At 28.3% G+C, this 20,645-nt stretch overlaps 3 protein-coding genes across 12 annotated transcripts in view; 2 read left to right on the plus strand and 1 right to left on the minus strand.

The window, feature by feature from the left end:
- LOC141533543 (uncharacterized) overlaps positions 1–7,209 on the plus strand; it is a 233,272-nt gene extending 226,063 nt beyond the window's left edge. The window contains exons 1-10 of one of the 9 annotated variants that reach the window (XR_012480311.1): positions 268–594; positions 970–1,383; positions 2,032–2,237; positions 2,505–2,745; positions 2,853–3,060; positions 3,974–4,434; positions 4,610–4,762; positions 5,011–5,365; positions 5,677–5,945; positions 6,045–7,209. Coding sequence is in view for 4 of the 9 variants with exons in the window: in XM_074252468.1 (XP_074108569.1) it covers positions 1,358–1,383; positions 2,853–3,060; positions 3,305–3,730 (660 nt within the window). In the remaining 5 variants the exon portion in view is untranslated. The other 8 variants (XR_012480312.1, XR_012480310.1, XR_012480313.1 and 5 more) reach the window with 8 other exon arrangements.
- LOC141533542 (tumor protein p63-regulated gene 1-like protein) lies at positions 7,203–11,226 on the minus strand. Of its 2 annotated transcripts, XM_074252466.1 has the most exons (6): positions 10,739–11,226; positions 10,121–10,316; positions 9,445–9,621; positions 9,207–9,311; positions 8,834–8,967; positions 7,203–8,744 (listed from the first exon to the last, which is right to left on the minus strand). In XM_074252466.1, exons 1-6 carry the CDS (start codon positions 10,821–10,823, stop codon positions 8,557–8,559), a joined length of 885 nt encoding a protein of 294 aa, XP_074108567.1. In that variant the 5' UTR covers positions 10,824–11,226; the 3' UTR covers positions 7,203–8,556. The 2 variants fall into 2 exon arrangements, with proteins under 2 accessions (XP_074108567.1, XP_074108568.1); XM_074252467.1 differs by lacking the exon at positions 9,207–9,311.
- A 3,929-nt stretch (positions 11,227–15,155) lies between these two features.
- Positions 15,156–17,922, plus strand: LOC141533541 (uncharacterized). Its single transcript, XM_074252465.1, has 5 exons — positions 15,156–15,291; positions 15,424–15,600; positions 15,793–16,265; positions 16,457–16,792; positions 16,902–17,922. The coding sequence occupies exons 2-5, from the start codon at positions 15,540–15,542 to the stop codon at positions 17,490–17,492; spliced, it is 1,461 nt and encodes a 486-aa protein (XP_074108566.1). The 5' UTR covers positions 15,156–15,291; positions 15,424–15,539; the 3' UTR covers positions 17,493–17,922.
- Positions 17,923–20,645: the final 2,723 nt, after the last annotated feature.

Genomic DNA, 20,645 nt, shown 5'->3' on the forward strand with positions numbered 1-20,645 from the left:
GAGAAACTCAGAGATGTAAACTAATATAAAATGTACAGCGACAACATGGTTATTAAATTCTAAATTCGGCTTATAACATTTCAACGAGCAACAGCGCCATTGCAATTTTTTCCGAAAAGTAGAATCCTAACTAGTCGACTAATGTTAACTAAAACTAAATTAAGTATTGCACATACTATTACATTTATGTAGATAATATATTTTTATTGATAAATACATATAACTAACACTAATATACAGTACAACCCAGTGTGGCCAGCACGGAGGCTAGATATAAGGAGGACGATCGACATAGGTAAATGTACAGTTAGTGCGTCCGGAAAACTGAGGATAGATCATTTTCAAAAAGAAGCCGCTAGGGCGTCACTACGTTCGCTAATGTCCGGATCATGGCGTCCGTTTGTTATTGTTTATTAATAACACCAAATTGACATTCAGTTAGTTAATTAGTTTTTTAATTAATAATCAAAGTGATAATAGTTTAAAATGGTAAATAAATGTATAGTTGATGGGTGTTTGAGTGGCCGGATAAAAGATCGTAATAAAAAATTAAAATTAAATAGTCGAAACACGTCTTTATTTATTGTGCCACAGGTAATATAACCTAACTTAGTATTTTTGTAAGAAATAATTTTTATACTAATTAAATTTATATTAATTAAATGATTATAAAAAAATTTTACCTATAGAAATTAAAGGAAATTATAAGTGCTCTTTTTCAAAATATTTTTTTAAATAATTTATGTTACAAGAGTCCCAAAAATTTTTATATCAGTAGATTTTAGTATCATTTTTGATCAAATTAAAAAAGAAATTGTAAAAGGTATAACGTAATTTTTTTCTTCTTAGAATTAGTTTTAAAAAAATTGCATCGTTACCATTTTTTTGGAGCTAACGTTTTACTCAAAGTAACTTATCAAAATTATTTCCAAATATAACTTCATGTCAATTTTTGTTTGTTTATTCAAGTGTCCAGACTTGTTAAAATTGTGGTACTGTGGATTAAAGCAAGATCTCACCCCAAAAAAAGATTATGTCTGTGAATTACATTTTAATGATCAAGATATTATTAAAACTGATAAAATATTATTGACTACTGGAATTTATGAAGAATTACCTCGAAAAAGATACTCGCTAAAGCCTGATGCTATTCCGACGTTGAATCCGAACCGTGTAAACAAAGCTTGCAACAATGAAAATAACGAAGCTCAGTATATGCAATGCCATTTATTAATTACAAATGACCATAAAACTAACTCACCACAAAACCAAGAACCAATAATTAGTAATGATCTCATAAACATAATTAATTGTGAGTCACCAAAACGCATTGACGTATTTGAAAATTTTGAAGAAAATGATAATTGTGAGAACGAAATGCAGGTAAGAAAAATTAAAATTTCGAATTATTACTCTGCAACTTAAGATAAAAGCACAAACAATTAGGAGGCCTAATTACTCTTGTTTGTTAGAATATTTATTTAAGTACTTGAGATATTGAGAAAGTGAAGCTCCCTGCCTTCGTGGAGCAAAAAATAGTATACACTCTACGGGAAGTAAATAAAAAAGCCTCAGATCACATATTTGTCAACCTCGGCTTCGCCTCGGCCGACAATTACATGTGATCTGAGACATTTCTTACTTTTCTTCCGTAGGTGTGTAATATACTATTATAAATAATAAGAAACATTCACTATAAAAATTATCAAGTTTACTCGAATTTATTATAGCAGTGTATGAGAGTTAAATTTGAAAAATATTGTTATAAAACAAATAGTCTTTCGAAAAGAAATTATTAATTATTTTTTTTCATATTCACGTTCTTTTCTCTATTCAATTCTTTAAAACAAAAGTAAATGAAATAATTAAAGAATCATGTTATAAGATATTTCAATAAGTCAAACAATCTGAATTATGAATATGTTAAAAAAGTTAAGTCTTTAGACATGTCTCTTATATCGTCTCCTATAAATTTAGAACTATTATTACAAAAAAATAATCATTAATTTTTGTTTATTTAATCATTTCAAGCCACGTGAGTTATCTACTCCTGAATTACGTCTTGAGAAATGTTCTTTATTAACAATTATCAACGTGTTGAAATTCAATGCTTTGCCACAAAATTGGAGTTGGACAATAGATTTAGTTAATCCAAAAATATAGTTTTATGTCATTTAGATAAAGTATCCATGAATTTAAAATTTCGTATAAAAATAAGTGAAGACTTCAATATATCAGTAAGAATTTTTAGATCTTGTAATTTATTTTTTCACAGTATAAACATAAAGTTCCGAACGTTGGTTGCTAACGAATGTTCAAATTTCTTCGAAGCGAACATTACACAGAAATATATCAGTTCTCAAAGTTATTTTCTCGATTTTTTTCGCGTATTTTTGAAGATTTTGATAGAATAGCTTTCAAGAATTTTGAAAATTCATAAGAATCTAATGTTCGAACGTCAGTTTTTTTTTTTGTGGTAATGTTAACATTATACTTTTGATTAGTTACTTAACTTGAAAACGCAAGAGTCGGTAGAATTCAATACCAATTTTTCCCAAATATCTGATTTTTGGGAGTTTTTGAAGGAATTGGAAAACTGTGAGTTATGTGAAGGGACTGGATTACTTTTCCATTTTTTGGCTACGGACATTAATTTTTTGTTATTAATAAATTTAAAAAATTTGCTATCGATTTTCCATGTTTAAAAAATCGATTACCAAACTTAATAATTATTGTGTATCTTAAGTACGGAGCACATTAGTATACTCTACAATTGCCTAAAAATGATAATTCTAAGGTTTTTTATTACTTGTTAAATGAACTTTACTAGTATCATTTCTCATTAATAATAGATGTTCATCGGCGTGTTCTGGTGTGTCATTGCCTGACGAACAATATAAGAAACAAATGAATCTTTTTCGATGCTTTGCTTGTCGGCAATTGAGACGGAAATTGCAAAATCGATCGTACAAAGTCAAACCCGACATTAAAAGTTCGTACACTGACTTGAAGTACCAGGAGAGCCTGAAAACTAAACAAATTCAGCGCCTCAAACGTAAAGTAGGTATTTACTTATTTATCGTTTCTTCATGTATACTTGATTATTTACAGGTTGTGAGTGTTTAAGATCAATATTCTTTTTTTTTTTTTCAATAAACTTAAAAGTTTGATACAATGCTCGTTACATTACATTATCATTTCGTCAATACGGTTTAGTTTGTGAATACAAATTTAATCAACTACAATCTGAGAACTTAAATTAAATCACCTGTAAATGCCTATTTAACTATTTAACCCTTTACAGAATGAATCACTCATCAAAATTATAGAAACGCAACGACTTAATTGTATGGCAATTAAAGATGAAGCTCTAAGAGCGGAAATTTCTATTTTGCCTCCCGTGCAACAACTAGCAATTCGTGCTTGTTTTAATGCAGTAAAAGCTAAAAATGCCAAACAACGAAGATATACGGTTGAGTGGGTTTATGAATGTTTGCTACTTGGTATAAAAAATGCTGCGGTATATGAACGACTCAGAGAACGTCAAATCCTCCCTCTTCCCTGCAAAGACACCCTTAACAAATATATCCAGAAGTTGGATAGCGCTTTTGGTTTCCCTAAAGCCATATTCGACACTCTTCGTATTAAAAGTTCACGTATGGAACCACATGAAAAACGGGGTATCCATGCACCATTCCTGTCACACTTTACTACTAACTGCAAATCTTAAAAATGCAAATCTTAAAAACGCAACCATTTTAACTATATCTAACAACTCTACTTAGCTATCGAGTATGATTATATTAACAAATCCGAGCGCATAAGTTTTTAGCTGAAAAAGTAATTCGTATTTGATATTTTTAAATAACTCTTTAAAAGCTTCATTAACTTTTAACAGTAGCTGGCTATTATTGTTAGACTACATCTGATTCACATTTATTTCATTCTAACAATTTTTTATTTTTTCTCCTAGGTACCTTTTTAATAGATGAAGTAGCTTTAAGTGAAGCCGTGAAGCTAAATCGGAGAACTATGCAGCTTGATGGTTTTGTAGACTTGGGGGCACATACTCCGGAAAATTTAATCAACAGTCGGGCTGATCATGCCTTAGTCTTCATGTACCAACCTTTTCAGGGTAACTGGGTGCAAGTAGTTGGTAGCTTCCTGAGCAGAAATTCTGTCACGAGTGCCATTCTTCACAAATTACTCATTGAATGCATCGTATTACTGGAGAATGCTGGGTTTTATGTTGATGTCGTTACTTCTGATGCAGCTCAATGGAACAGAGGAGCATGGACACTTTTCGGTGTCAAAGATGGACAATGTAGCTGTGATCATCCATGCAATTTTGACCGCAGACTTTGGTTTATTTCGGATTTTCCACACTTAATAAAATGTTTCAGGAACAAAATTATGAAACGATTGTTTTTTTGGGTAAGCTTCTCTTATAATATGATTTTTAACACCAGTGTACTGTTATTCACGATTGAATTTTCAATTTAGTTAGCATTGGAATGAATATATTCATAGGTGACCTATTTAATTTTACAACTATCAAATTTTTCAATGATTGTATTTAATTATTTATGAAAATGTTATTTATTTTTAGACTCCAGATGGTTTTGTAAGAAAAAGTCATTAGGAAGCTTTATTATTGCATGAAATTTATCTGAAAGCCAATCTAAAAATAGCTTATCAACTAACTCCCCAGCATTTAAATCCAGAAGGATATCAAAAGATGAATGTCCCGTTGGCTTATCAGGTAATTATAATTATAAAGCTGCGAGAGTAAGTTAAAATGAATTTAAGATTATCATTAACATCGAGGTAACTGGCCTAATATTTATCTTTAATTTCTAACAATTCATATTATAAATAGCTGATTCAGTTAAAATAAATAATAAGATGTATTTATTCTTATTTTGATAAAAAATTAATTTTTATAAATTTTCAATCATAACAACTGCTTATCTAATTTTAATGAGAAAAATTAAAACTTTTTGTTTTTAGCTTTTTTCGAAAAATATACAAGTTGCAATGGCGACTTATAAGAACGCTACTCCTGAGCTCAGTGATTGCGATCCAACAGTGGTTTTTATTAAAAGAGTAAATGATTTAATTGAAGCCATGAGTTCACGTACTCCTTTGAATGCTTTACGTTTAAATGATAATTGTCCCCGAAAAAGGTAATTTTTAATATATACATTAGGTCTTTTGATAGCTTCATACAATTTTTTCGCAATAATAAAGCGAAAATTATAGTTCTAAACGGAGAACCATTGTCAACATAAAACCATCATTATACCATGTGTACATGATCACATATTATAACCAATATTGGAAAATATTTATAAAGTATATATATGTAAGTATATAACTATAAAAATAATTTAAGACACTCCAATCTTATCATGACATTATTCCTACTAATGTTTGCACATAATCCAGTCTCGCAAGTTTACTTACATTTTCAATATGAAACTTATTAAACGAAACTTCAAATGATAGTCAAATTCAATGAATTTGAGTTTATTAGTTGCGGAAGTTCCTAATCTTTATCATAGCTGATATTCTCTTGGACTATGTATCCTATTTTCTGAAACATGCATTTTTCTAGAGTAATTTCTACTACCATAAGATAGAGGATAAATAAGTAATGCTATTTATTTTTGCTAGGTAATAAGTGATTTTATTGATTATCTGAAGATTTGGGAAGCCAAAGCTAATGAAGAAAGAGAACTTTATAAAAAGAAGAAGAAAGGCAAAAAACAAAAATCAAAAAATGAAAATGAAGTTGATGATAAATTTTTTTCGCAATTACTCCTAGTACTCTTACTGGATTAAAAATTACGTTACAGGCTACTTTAGAGCTAAGTGAATTTTTGCAAAAAGAATGTAATTTTGAGTACTTGATGACATCGCGGCTTAATCAAGATCAATTAGAAGTATGTATTAATCGTTGGATTTTTATCAAATGAATAATTAAAAATTGTTATAGTAAATATTCTTTTTTTTTTAATATTTGAATCTTATTTAATTTATAGAAGTTCTTCGGTATAATGCGGAGTGTTTGTCGTTGCAACGATCATCCGGATACAATCCTTTTCGGGCAAGTTTTTCGATTATTGTGTTCATATTCATTAGTCACGCCGCCGAAAGGGTCCAATGTCACAGCTGGTGAATTACTACAATCTTTAATGCAGTCCAAAGATTCTCTGGCTACAGCTAATGCATTAAAAAAATTGGCTGAATGAAATTGACGCTATTGTTGAAAATGGTATTTCTAGTAATAATTATTCGTCTAGTGATGATAATAATAATACATTTTCTCATCCAAATACCTCTGTGGCTAAAAAACCCTTTGAAAGCTTGTTAGACGAAGATAGTGATGACGATAATGATGATACTATACCGTCATTTATTAGAAAACCATTCGAAAGTTTATTAGACGAAGATAGTGAGGATGATATAGAGGACGATGATGATTTGTATCACGATAATCATTATCCGTTCGAAAATTTAACTGAGGTTGACGATTCTTCTACTGAAAACAACATTAATCATCATAATCAAAATAAAATTAATATTGATTCAAATGAAAACTTTTTACAAAGTGAAAATGATTGGGAAGGAAGTAATAGTTTTCGTGATGACCAGCATTACCATCATGATTATGATGTTGTTTCCACCAGTGATGGTATAGTTGCTTATATTGCTGGATATGTTGCGAGAAAATTTCAGCGAATGACTTCTTGCTGTGAATGTATTGAAACATTACGCTCTGCGAATTCCTCTGAACGTGATCGGGTCATATAATTAATGAGCAATGGTGGATTAATTTTTCCCAGTGAAAATTTATTCAGACTAATTAAAAAATTGGAACAAATAGTTTTAACCGTAGTTGGTACTAAAACTGTTAAAATAAATACTATGCACCAAGTGCTAGAGAAAATAGCAAAAGCTAAATGCCTCCCCATCCTAGGATGTGATGAACACAAAAAGGAGCTTACGGCTAAAATATTGAATAATTTTGTAATTATGAGAGGTAATTTTTAGCTAATCTTATCAACCGAACTCTTAACGAACGAAAGATGATGGCCAAGAAACATCGTAAAATTTCTAAACTAGCTTAACTTATTAAACTCTTCAGTAATATTCTACTTTCAACATATATACGCTTATTAATTAAGAATAAAATTACCTAAACTATTTGAATACTTTATTATTATTATTATTATTATTATTATTATTATTATTATTATTATTATTACTATTACTATTATTATTATCCCAATTCGCAACTAAAAATGAAATTTTAATGTTTTCTTTTGATAAATGTGATTGTACATTGCATTCCGCGTCATTTATTTAAAAACCTGACATTAGAGACACTTGCGCACTCTAGTGGTGAAAGATCTGTCCTCCAATTTTCGGACGCTTGTAATACATTACGATCGTCCTCCTTATATCTAGCCTCCGTGGTGGCCAGAACGTGCTCTTTTCTTACCCCCACTCTGTAGGACACTCTCATCTGACTACATTGAAAGCGGTACAAAGTGGGGGTAAAAAAATCGCACGATCTGGCCACACTGGTACAACCTGGTTGTAAGTTGTATTTCTTTCTCTCTTTTACTTACATGAAATATTTTGTATATAGATATAACTGCTCGGAGAGCGAGTAGATCGTCCCATATATGTAACATAACCAGGTTGTACTGTATATACTTTCAACGAATACAGAGTAAATAATTCAAGCACAAACATTAATATCATTTAATTAGGCATTTAAATATCAAATATTTTTAATTTAGATAGATAGTGATGAAAATTCATTATGAAATAGCACCAGTTTGTTGTAACATGTTAATTGCAATTAAAATGTATTTTTTTGGTATCAAGTAGACAGTTCTAGTTAAAAAAAATAATTGAAATGAATTGGTCATATACAAATTGAATATCTACATTGTATTAATTGATGTTCCCTGGTATTGCAGTGTCATAAATTTATTTTAATATGCGTTTATAGGTATACCTATTAATATATTACAGGTTTATTAATTTCGTCTAACCAAAGAAAAATTTTAGAAAAAACGTTCTGCTACTCGATAGATTATAATTATCTTTTTTATAGCGGAGATTTTTTCTCGAAATTAATATTAGTTAAAGAAAAATTTGAGTCTGCAATAGCTTTGCTGTTGTGAGTACCAAAAATATAGTACATTGATAAAAAAATTGACTTCACTAAAAAAAAATCGTTAAACCAAAAATGCCATTTTGAGGAAAATGATTTTCTTGATTCAAGAAAAACAATACTTGAGCCAAAAAAAAAATTATTCTTGGTTTAAATGAAATTATTTTTGGTTCAAGAATTTTTTCTCTTGAATCAAATTAACTTTTTTACCAGTGTGAGATTTCTCTCGATGAGTGAAAACAGAGAAAAAATAGAAACAGTTCTTAATATGTAGATGTACAATTGAATTTGGCGACCTATTTTTAATTCTTTGCAATTATTTTTTTTAAATAGAAAAGTATCTCAGTACATTTTTAGTAAACTTTTTAGAAACTGACTTTTCCACGCACTCTGAAAAATCCCAAAGAGTTGCGATTGTGCAGAATTGCGCCTAAGCCGAGGTAATTTTCAATAATTATCTGACTCTTGGTAAATTCGCACTGCATATTGAAGTGAGTCATCAAAGAATCGTGAAAATCGTCAACGTCAAACCGCTTCTGTTCTTCCCTTGTACCTAATGTAGAATAAAAGTATATTTTACATTAATTTTTGCATTATATGTATCAATGAATTTCATTTTAAATTGATTAAAAAATGAACTACTTTTATGCCAGTAGAGAGGATGACTTGTATATGTTACCCAAGGAATACGTTTTGCGAAAGGATTCCATTTTTTGTCTAAAGACAAGGGTTTGCCTTTGTTCCACATTATTTTCACACCAAATGTGTTTCTTTTTCTAAAAACAATATAATTAAACAAATTTATAAAAATGTTATAAATTTGTAAAGAAATTAATTCAGCAATAAATACATTTAGTTAAAGATAATTAAATAAATTGCAAATAACAGAAAAACAAAAAAATTTTTAATCACTCAAAAATAATAAAATTAATTTAAATGATAAAATGTAAAAACTCGTTAAAAGGAAAAAAAAAAGTAATTTCTCAAAAATTTTTAAATCAAGCATTGATAATACCTAGGTTCAAATTTGATTTCAGATTTCAAAGCCAACGATGACCATTGTTGACGCACTGCACAATGTATCACCGATGATACACCTTCAGCAAGACCGTTCAATCGCCTGAATATATTTTCAAAGTTTTCATAAAGAATTCAAATTCTATTTTATTCTCTATTTCCTAGAAACTATCTTATAACAGCTAGTATAGTCCCTGTCTCAGTACATTAATTATTTATTTTTAGCATTAACTTACGGAGCAATTGAAGTTTTAGGGTACTCCAATTCTCCATAGGCGATTGTATCCACCTCAATCATCGGTACTCTATTGAACTCAAGCAACTTTAGTGATATAAAGTCATACTTGATCGTGTACAATGCGTTTTTCGTCAACAATACCACTCGCTCTTTTTCAGTGTCCCAAAGACTGATCCTAGAAAATGATTCATTAATTATTAATTATTTAAGTAAATTGTTTCAAGACTGAAATTGAAAAAAATAAAGAAATGTTTATGAGTTTACTCAATAAATAAATTATTAAAAATAAATGAAAGAAAAAAATTTGACATAGAAAAATTTTTAAGAAGTACGAATTGAATTTTTATCAAATACTTTTAATATTAATTTATTTGCTAAAAAAACTCAAAAATAATTAGATGTCTGCTGATTCCAATATTTAAAATGTATTGCAAATTATACTTATTTATTTTTTGTGATACAAAATAATAAATTAGTAGTAAATTTACTAATAATTAATGATACTGAAATCAGCAGACATCAGACAACTTTTTTATTTTTATTATTAATCAATTATAAAAAAAAAAGTTTTAACAAATTTGCATCATGAATAATAATTAATGAAATAATTATCGCAATGATCACAATATGTTAATTATAATTAAATTATCAATATTAAAGAATTGAATAGTTACTCAGTTAACAGCCAGGTTCCAATTATTTCGTCATTCTGATCAGTAGCTAAAGTTTCCCAGCACTCTTTGATCGCACGTTCCACAACTTCGTCCCGGTCGGAGAAAAAAGTATGGACGTCTATGTTTTTGTACGGAACACTCAGGACACTCGAGTCCTTTTTTATTTCCTCGGTGATTGAAGCCTCCTGCGTTTTCTCTGCAATATCATCCAAAGAAAATTATTAGTATGACAAAAAGTAATAAAATAAAGCTATATCTGTCAAAGTGACAGGTGATTAATTAATATGATACTGGAATCAGCAGACATCTGAATTTTTTTTTTATTCTTATTATACAAAATATTTTTCAAAAACTTGCACTTGTACATTTTTGTAATTTCCAAATATGAAATTTTTTTTTTATTAACAGTTTTTCATAATAATTTAGTTGTTACAAAAAACCAAAAAGTTGACAAACGTCTGTTAATTCCCGATTCATTATAAGAAATGCTATCTGTCAAAGTGACAGGTGGCAGACAACTGTCAAATTTATACTTTTATTTTTATTTATAATTATGATTGATTTATTATTTATTATTAGACATAAAAAAATGAAATTATTAGACAAAAAAAAACTTACCATTGTCTTCTTTGTTAGAAATTCTTAGAGTAGCAGTTTCAAAATTAACCGATGACACTTCATCCAGTTGATTATGGTCTAGCATTTTTTCGATTTTGATCAATCTAAGCTATTCACTGTATATTGTACATACTGACGGCAACTTTCCTTATTTATTTTTATGTTGTATACACGGTCTACATACACGTGTAATTAAATTTGTATCAACCTTGGATATGCTTTCAAATAATGCTTTTACCTTTTATGTACGTAGACAAAGATATTAAATATATAAATTTTTGTAGCTGTTAAAAGGTACTACACTATAAATAAAGGTTGATCTCGGCAATTAAATAATTAAGTATTTTTATTCACTTAGAATACAGGTTGCGTAGTTTAAGAATTAGATTCCATTAACCAACAAGTTAGGCATAGTAACGGGTAATATCACAATCATCGTAAAAAACTATCATAATACTTAAGATGGCTGCCACAGCTGTCGTACCGCGGAAGGCGGGAGTTGTTTTTTTGTATCTGTGTGTCAGTGTGTCAGCGTGTGTTTGTGTTGGTTTTAGTGTGATGCTTGCTTGCTCCGTGAGTTGGCGCTTTTGGCGCTTTGATTGCACTTCTGGTCGCTAGTGGCGTGGCCGAGCCGGTCGGACCGCCACATTTAGGGAAGAGAATTTACCGGTGAAATATATATTTTACTTACTTTACCAACTTACCATCAATATTTTACTGGATAATTAACCAAAGTAGTTCTTCATTATCACGTGGTAGCGTTGCAAGCATGACTGAAAATGTGTATAGTCAACTAATAATAAATTTACTTGAAAATGTCAAGTTGATAGATTGTACTTAAAATAAATATTTAAAAAATTCTGCAATTTTTCAATATTCTAATTATTAATTTAGATAATAAATAATCAACGGTTAAAAGTTGAATATTGTTAAATAATATTAATAACGACTACGTATAAAACTTGTTGAATGCAGATTTTATACTTAATTACTAATATATTCTCGAATCAAGATGCAGCTAAAGTGGCAACGTCTATGTATGCACGCCTACGCGACCAGGGTTCGAAACTTCGCGGTCAGTTTTTTTAGGAAAAAATATAAATTTTGTGATAAATAAAATCATGAATTTTCGTATCATAAACTGGATGTAGTATTAATTTTTTACGCTTTTCGAGTATTAATAAAATAAAGAAATATTAACATTATTTTTTTACTGACTTTTCAATTTCTATGATTTTTATTATAATTGAATTGAATAAATAATACTTAAAACACTTATTCAAAAATAATAAAATCTAAATACAAAACAGAGCAGATAAAAAATTAAAATATTACAAATAGAAAAAACATTTATTCGTAACTTGTCATTCAATACAAACATTTACAAAATTTTCCGATGATAATTTGATTAAATTTTTAATTAACATTAATGTTTATTGTTATTGATAAGTTGGTAATTGTTAAAATTTAGTCACCTTAATATTAATATTGATAATAATATATTCAATTTTGAAAATCATTTCAATTACAAGCTCTAATTAATTTTTTAATCAGTTTTTATTGTAATCCTTAAGATGACAATTTAATCTTTTAACAAATAATAATATTTATATGAACAATTGCAATGATTTAAAAGCAAGTATTATTTATGTTAAATTATTACACGTTGTCGAATAACTATGTAGATAGTTAAAATATATTAAAAAATACATTAATGACTATTTAATATGAATGAAATCATAAATAATATTTGTGTAACGTTCCCAATTTGGGGCGTTAATTTGTAATAATCGAATTTGAAAATATTACAATTTTAGTATACGAAGACAATTGTTTTCTTTTAATTATCACACGTTCTTGATTAAAATTATTAAAATTATGTAGATTAAAAATATTTTATACTATATTAATGACTTTGGAATATGAATTAAATCGTAAGAAATATTTATAATAATTGAATGTAAAATTTCCATAACAATTTTGGTATACACAAGCAACTAAGGTAAAGTACCCAGTAGCTGCTCACGAACCAATACTTGCTCACTTCATGTATTTGTATATCTGCATTTGTAAATATAGATATACAAATACACAGTGAGCTGGTACTGGTTTGTAAGCAGCTATTGGGTACTTCATCTCATTATTCTTTTTTAATTATCACACAGTTTTGCTTAAAACTATAATTAATTATAAATTCTTCACAATACATCGATTATTAATGTAAATTAAATCATAAATAATATTTTTAATAATCAAATTTTTTTGTAAATATTACAATTTTAGTATGCGAAGACAATTATTTACTTTAAATTATCACAAGTTTTTGATTAAACTATGTACACTAATAGAAGGATTTATTTGTATCAAAAGATATTTGTTAATAGTTAACGAATCATTTATTAGAGACCAATTTTTAGTATTAAACAAATATTTCTTAGTATTTAAAATGATTTGTTTGTATTTAATAAATCTGATATTCATTTATTAAATATTAATAAATCTTTTAAATACTAAGAAATATTTGTTAAGGACTAAAAAGTGGTCTCTAATAAATGATTTGTTAAATATTAATAAATATTTTTAACTATAAACAAATCCTTCTATCAGTGTAGATTAAAAATATTTTGTACTATATCGATTACTTTTTAACAATTACTAATTATAAATATCTTGTACTATGTTAATGACTTTTTAATTTGTATTAAACCATAAATAATAGTCAAAAATTCTATTTTTATAACAACCTTAATATTCGAAGGCAACTATTTTTTTTTAATTATCACACTTCTGGTCCACATTATTAATTCATTCTAGCCATCTAGTGGTTTCATTTATCAACAAATATATATACACTTATAACAGCTGCGAAAGTACTTATTTGAGTATTGATAAAATGATACAAAATTTACGTCAATAGTATTAATCAAATTATGGTTATACACATGGGAAATTTATTAGTTTTTGATAAACATTGTTGACTAAAAACTTTGAATTATAAATAATGAAAAAAAAAATATGACAAAATAAAAATACTTGAAAATTATATTTCATTATCATAGTTATAATTTATTAGAAGACATTTGTAGTTGACTAATAAGATAATTTTTTTTTAGGTTTTACATTTTAGTATAAAATTTTCAGAAATTTTTGACAGTTATACAGGAGCAATCGGGGTAGTCCTGACGTCACAAAATTTTTTACTCATACCGGTAAAATTTAAATAAACAAAATATTATTTAATCACGTAATTATTACAATTATAATAATTATTATAATTTATGGAACTTGAAATTTAATGTTTATTATATGTTAACTATATATAAAGCACGTTCATTTTTATAACATTTATCTATCCATATTTATATATTTATAAGAATTGATGAGAAATCATTTTTAAGGTAGTACCCTCACCAGAGTCGTTTTCTTAAGATTTTTTTATAATTTTGGCAGATTAACGTTCATATAATTCTGCATCGATTGGCGCAATTTGAAAATTTTTGACCATCTAGTTTCAGGGATATTTAATTTCAAAGTTTGAGTTTTGAACTCTCTTATACATTACGGTACACAGGATTTCGAAAAGTTTACCTAACAACATTTTTATATCTCAGAAACTTTTCTTAGAATCTTTTTAAAAAACTAGAGTAACGTTAACTAACAACTAAACACTTTTTTAAAAATAATTTCATTGATAATTATAACACAGTTTCAGAGATATTTATTAATAAGTAATGAAAAATTTACCTGACTTTAGCCGAGGAAGGGATACATTAATAAAGCTATGGCAACAACGCAAGTCTTGTGAGCCGCGAAAAAAGTATGAGACGCGCATGCGCTGAAAAATTTGAAAAGTTTAATGTACGTTAGGTGTAACATAGTTATTAATTTTATTTATTTAAAAAAAAATAACAATGATTATTTTATGAAAATAAGTAATTTTCTATATTTATTAAAAATTAAAAAAAGTTAACAATTTTAATATAATAATATACAATAATCTTACATAAGTTATAAAAATAATAGTCAGATGAAATAATAAAAAATAGTAATATTTTTAAATAGTTAATACATCAACACAAAAAATTTAATTACTGATTTTTCTGAAAAAACAAAACAACACTGTCAATGATTTTTTTTCAGACATTGTAATTATATTTCTGAATAATTGTATATAAATAAATAAATATACGCATGTATCAAAACAGAGTTAGTCTAAAGCTGGTCCAAAACACTACAGTGTAACCATTATAAAATATTTTATCGCTCATGCAACGTTGCCAGACTTTTCAAACGATCAGTCTCTTGTTTGTGATTGGCTAAAATAAGTACATAAGCAGCAAAAAGTTTTAGGTTTATATTGTCAATAATGACTCTCAAGTATATGTACTGTACACTCTAACATAAATTTTTGACTACGGAAGTCGCGAGGGTTCTACCTTAATTAATTAAATAAAAAAGTAAAACGTTTGAATATTAAAAAAAAATCATTTTTTTAATGTTTTTTATAGTTTGCATTCTGGCGGATTTTCACGGATTAAACAAACTTAAATATGGTAAATGGAAAAAAATGTTTATTGTAATTCATTTAGAAATAATTAATAATTATTATGATGATAATATTTCTTTTGATAGTTAATACTTTTTTTTATTGCAATTTGACATGGATTTTTGATTTTCAATTTTAGCGCGCTTTTTAGTACCTTGTGCGCTCACTCTGCTCTTGGATTTCAAAATAAAAACACCAGCTACTTGTCATAAATATTTATTAATTAAATTATAAATAAAAGATTAATCTACAAAAATGGATGGAGAAGATGAACTCATTGTTTTTCAACCAGCAGAAATAGATGAAGAAGAAAAAGGTATTTTTTAATTATTACAATCTCTTAGAAATAATAATTAAAATTTTCTAACCTAAGAAAATATTTGTTTACGTTTAGTTGACAAGAACTTTTTTTTTTTTTTTTTTTAATTAATGACAATTATTCTGAAAAATGACTTCAACAATTTTAATTAATCTTTAAAATTACGTAATAATTTAATTTTATCCGTAGAATCATTGGTGGCCAAGAAGAAAAAAGTAAAACAGCAAATCTACCAGTTGCATGAGTTGATTGAAGTTATGATTCACAAGCTCGAAGTTGTTAAATTCGGAGACTTGAATATTGATCATAGTGCTGTAACTGCTGCGGTGCCGTCAACTAGGAAAGATGTAAATATTGATGATAAACTTCAGTGTGAGTTATTCAAACTGTCAGGAATCTGGTGTTCTAAGTGTACGGACATAGAGTTGGTATACAAATTTTCTCCTAACTCTAATTATCAGAACCCAGACGCGGTTCAGTTGTTGCTGGATAATGACAAAATTAAAATAGGTAAATGGGCGCTTCCTTGGGGCATCAACATTGAGTATATTCTAAGAGAAACTCCACTAAATAAAATGAGTCAAACTTCTGCGTTTCTGAGAAATTGTAAGCGACATATTGATTGTCATGAGCAACGACGGATACAAATCGCCAGTTTGAGGGTATGGTCATTTGTAAATCATTTTTTAAATTTGTAATATATTTTTTTTTCTTTTCAAATAATTTATTATAATTATTTATTCATGAAATCCATTACAATTTTCTAATAGAAAATTTCTTTCCTATTTTTGATTTAACTGATTCTAGAAATTAATTTTATAATTTTCTAAAAGAATCAATAATTTATTTACAGGAACTAACTAAAGAAGTAAAAAATATACGAGTTGAAGGATCTCTGGGAAATTTATCCATGTACATTAAACTATTATCGGTAAATAACAGTGAATTAAATTTAAAACACGATCTGATAATATGTCTTTTTTATGAATCTGGAGAAGCGAGACCTCACTTAATAAAAACAAGTTGGAACTTGAAGAATAAACCAGATAAAAATATGCTACTAGAAATGGGAAAATTTGTAAAAGATTTTAAAAGATATGATCTTCAAGAAGCTTATGGAGCGATTGCAAATAGAGACCATCCGATTTTCAAGTGGAAGCCAGTTCGTGGAGAAAATAACCAAGAAATTGTAAGTATTTTATTTTCTTCCTTGTTGTAGTTTTATATTCTAAATATTTAATTTTGTATTCGTCTCTAATTAGACTTAATTGATAAATATATTGTTAAAAATTTTTCAGAACCTTGGATACGAATATTTTTCTGATGAAGAGGGTGAAGTATCCGAGGAAGACCAGCCGAAGAGAAAACACAAACAGGCAAAAAAGCGGACTGTTAAAAAAAGAAAGGAAGTAGAAATAAGTAGAGAGAGTCAGGAAAAAGATACTTTAGTAAGCTCAGAGAATGATGAAAATAGTCCAGTCAAAAATAACAGTAATAGTAAAGGTACAAAATCAACAGCCAATCCTAAAACTAAACCAGCCGTGAAAAAAACTGCTGTTCCAGTTTTGAAGAAATTAGTTGTTTCAACCGCAAAAAAATCTACAAAATCTCCAGCTTCCAAGAACCAAGTTGATAAGCGGCAGACTCGATTGAGTTTTAAAGGAGTTCCTCTCGAATCTTCCGACGCTCAAGAATCACCTAAAAGACAAGAGTTCAATCAGCGGATGCGAGAAACCAGCACACCCAAGGCCAGATTAAGCGACAAAATTCCTCTGGTTTCTTTGGTGCCTATTAGTATCAGTCCGATTGAATCTGAATCTAGTGAAAAATCTAACCAAAATTTAGATAAGAGTAAGCAGAAAAATAAAAGTAAAAAGTTAAAGGTGTAGTAGCTTTTATTTTGCCTAAAGATTACAATCATAGTAAGTTATTTTTTTGTCTATTATAGTACTTATTTATATCTACATAATTAATTTATTTACATGTACTTGATTTATTACTAACAATTTTTTAATCGACTCTTGAAGTAGAAACGTTTTTGTATAATGTATATTGTTGTTTAGATTTATGATTATAAATTTGTCGCTAATATATTTACTTTCATCCATAAATTTTTTTTAAAATATTTACCGATAGTTTTACGAGAAAAATACAGAACCATTGTGGGAATATTTCTCTGAAAAAACTCTAAAAAAGTCAAATACTCTGAAATTTCGGACTTTTAAGAAGAGTTATAAAGACTTCGTAAGACTTCTTACGTAAAACTTGTTTAATTAAATAAAAATATTCCAGTAAACAGTAGCTTTGCTACACTGTAGTAAATTTAGTAAAAATTCAATTTTTTTTAATCTTAAATTTTGTTGAATTAAAAGAATATTTTTTAAAAATAATTTTTTTTTAGTGACATACTATTATAATACCTTTTTTCTATAGATTTATTCTTTAAATACTAAAACTCGTGACAGATATTTCAATTTTCTAAACTACATAATAAGTCAATATTAATTATCTACTTTAAAATTTTAAGCTTACAAACTATTTCTATACGATCCCACCCTTATTAAAAAAAGGAATTTGATAGAATTAAAAAGTTAATATGTATGTGTAGGGGTGTGTTCAAAGAGTGTGCTCAAATAGTTCAAAACCGTAATAAGTGCAATTTTAAGTGCTTAAGTTTGAAATCAGCGGGAAGTTGCAGGGATAGCCTTTAGGGTCAACCGTTTTTCTAATTTTTAATCCTGAAATAATGTCTCAATTTGATTATATTTTTTGAATATAAAAGGATTTAATTAGCATACGAAATTTCAGAGTAATTTAAGTTCAAAAGTTATTTTAAAAAAACCACTTTAAAAAAATCGGATGAGCCGTTCAAAAGTTATCTATACTTAGGCGCTTAAAATTGCACCAATGACGTTTTTGAGCTCTTCGATCTCAAAGAGACAACTTTCCTATGCTTTTGATGAGAAAAGAATTTTTAAATTTGAAAATTATGTTAAATTAGCTGAAAATAATCAGTTATGGGGCTGTTTATTCGTGTCCATGGAATAGATTAAACTGTTATGGACTTTTCGATACTCTAGAATGTATGTATTTAAGGTAAACATTGCGTATATCTTTTACTTTTATTTGGACACCGAGGTTCTAACTTTTTTCCGCGGGATGCGTGCACGTAACAGAGAGATCCGACTGCTACTTGCTGTTTTTCGCGATATCTCCAAAAATATTAATTTCATCAAAAAATTGATAAGAACATTTTTTATAGATTTTCCAACTTTAAACTTTTTTTTCAAAGTAGAAATTCTTGTCAAACTTACGGTTCTCGAGTTATCACCATTTAAACAATTAAATTGTTATTGACAATTGTTTGTATCGTTTGTCAACAAATTGAATACGATATTCGTAAAACTTGACCCAAAATACATAAGAATTCGTTAGTTTTTTCCGTGGAGATAAAATGTACACGGGCTTCCCTTTCTGTGCAGTTGGATTCTCTCATAATTGAAAAAAATAATTGAATTTAAAAATTGTTTTAGTCTACAATCAACAAAATTAGCAATTTTAATGTTTATTTAAATCATTAGACAATCACCAGAAAATAATCAAATTTAGATGTTATTCCAAAATTCGTGAGAATTTGACAGAATTAAAAAATTTCAAGCATAATTGAATAATTTTATATTCTATGAAAAAAATTAAATTGAAACGATATTTTAGAATTTGACAGTATTTTACAGAATAAAAAGTTTGAATTTTAGTTAAATTATACGATGTTCTCAACAAATTATTAAATTTAAACTTTATTTTAGGATTGAAAAGTATTCTACAGAATTGAAAATTTGAATACTATTCAAATCATATTCTATTCAAGGAAGATAATCAAATGAAGACATTACTTCAGGATTAAAAAGTATTTAATAGAATCAGAAATTTCGTATGCTAGTTAAATCCTTTTATATTTTAAAAAGATAATCAAATTGAGACATTATTTCAGGATTAAAAATTAGGAAAACGGTTGACCCTAAAGACTATCCCTGTAACTTCCTGCTGATTTCAAACTTAAGCACTTAAAATTGCACTTATTACGTTTTTGAACTCTTTGAGCTCAAAAATATAATTTTTGTGTCATTTTGAGCCCCCAAGCTCGAAAGTCTGATAGAAATGAAATAAAACACTATTTTTTGAGTTCTTTAGTTATGGCAGTTTACACAATTAAATTGTTATTAACAATTAAATTTACTATCTGCGAGCAAAATAACCTAATTTTTCGTAATCTTAACAAAAAATACATAAATATCAGTTATCAGAACCGGGGGACCTAAAAGTGCATACGGACTTCTCTCTTTAGCCGAGGAACTATATTCCCAATTTCCAATTATCTTAAATATTTTTGCATCTTATTTTCAGAATTAAAAATTACTGAATAGTAATTAAAATTTTCAGTCGCCTTATATCATTTTTTAATTGAATTGAATTTGTAGTTTGCTTACCCGGGCACTCAGCTGTTCGCCATTGTACCCGGGGCTTACGAAGGGCAATTTCAATTTTCTGATTAACTATTGCAATCTACTATTGTTTTTGAGTTTAAATGGTGGGGGAGCCATGGTTGCGGAGTCCCAATGCCAACACAATTACTGTACTAGCGCCCCGTACTCGCTGATACATTGGGGAAAAAGCCGTGTGCCTGGCGTCTTCGTTATTAGGCCCACGTTAGCGAGCCACCTAACGATTAGTTAAGCCCTCTACCTCTTTTCCGTCACCTCAGTCTAACCAATACCGCTAAATTACAGTCCAGGGGCACCTTGGGTCCGAAATCATGTTCCAGGAAGTTACTGTGGGTGCATTACGGTCCATCCTATAGAGCCCACTATATAGGACAAGGCACTTTACAATGGAAGATGCCTGTGCTCCAAGGGCAACGTTAGTGGTGCAGGACCCTCTTACTTTAACACGTTGGCTTCCATCAAAGTAAGAGGTCTTCAGGTATTATTTGACCCATACGGTCACATCCCCGAGCCTTGCAGTGGTCCTCACTGGTTGACAAC

The sequence above is a fragment of the Cotesia typhae genome, unplaced genomic scaffold, assembly GCF_013202065.1.
Source record: "Cotesia typhae breed Kobodo isofemale line unplaced genomic scaffold, CoteBio_Ctyphae scaffold_121, whole genome shotgun sequence".
Classification (NCBI taxonomy): domain Eukaryota; kingdom Metazoa; phylum Arthropoda; class Insecta; order Hymenoptera; family Braconidae; genus Cotesia; species Cotesia typhae.

What these genes read in the sequence shown, in the direction of transcription:
- LOC141533541 (XM_074252465.1), top strand. Translation starts at nt 15,540, where the DNA reads ATGGATGGAGAAGATGAACTCATTGTTTTTCAACCAGCAGAAATAGAT. An exon ending in AATAGATGAAGAAGAAAAAG is followed by an intron (nt 15,601 to 15,792) that starts GTATTTTTTAAT and finishes TTTTATCCGTAG; the next exon opens with AATCATTGGTGGCCAAGAAG. An exon ending in GAGAAAATAACCAAGAAATT is followed by an intron (nt 16,793 to 16,901) that starts GTAAGTATTTTA and finishes AAAATTTTTCAG; the next exon opens with AACCTTGGATACGAATATTT.
- LOC141533542 (XM_074252466.1), bottom strand. Translation starts at nt 10,823, where the DNA reads ATGCTAGACCATAATCAACTGGATGAAGTGTCATCGGTTAATTTTGAA. An exon ending in TTCTAACAAAGAAGACAATG is followed by an intron (nt 10,317 to 10,738) that starts GTAAGTTTTTTT and finishes ATGATATTGCAG; the next exon opens with AGAAAACGCAGGAGGCTTCA. An exon ending in TCCTCTCTACTGGCATAAAA is followed by an intron (nt 8,745 to 8,833) that starts GTAGTTCATTTT and finishes ATTCTACATTAG; the next exon opens with GTACAAGGGAAGAACAGAAG.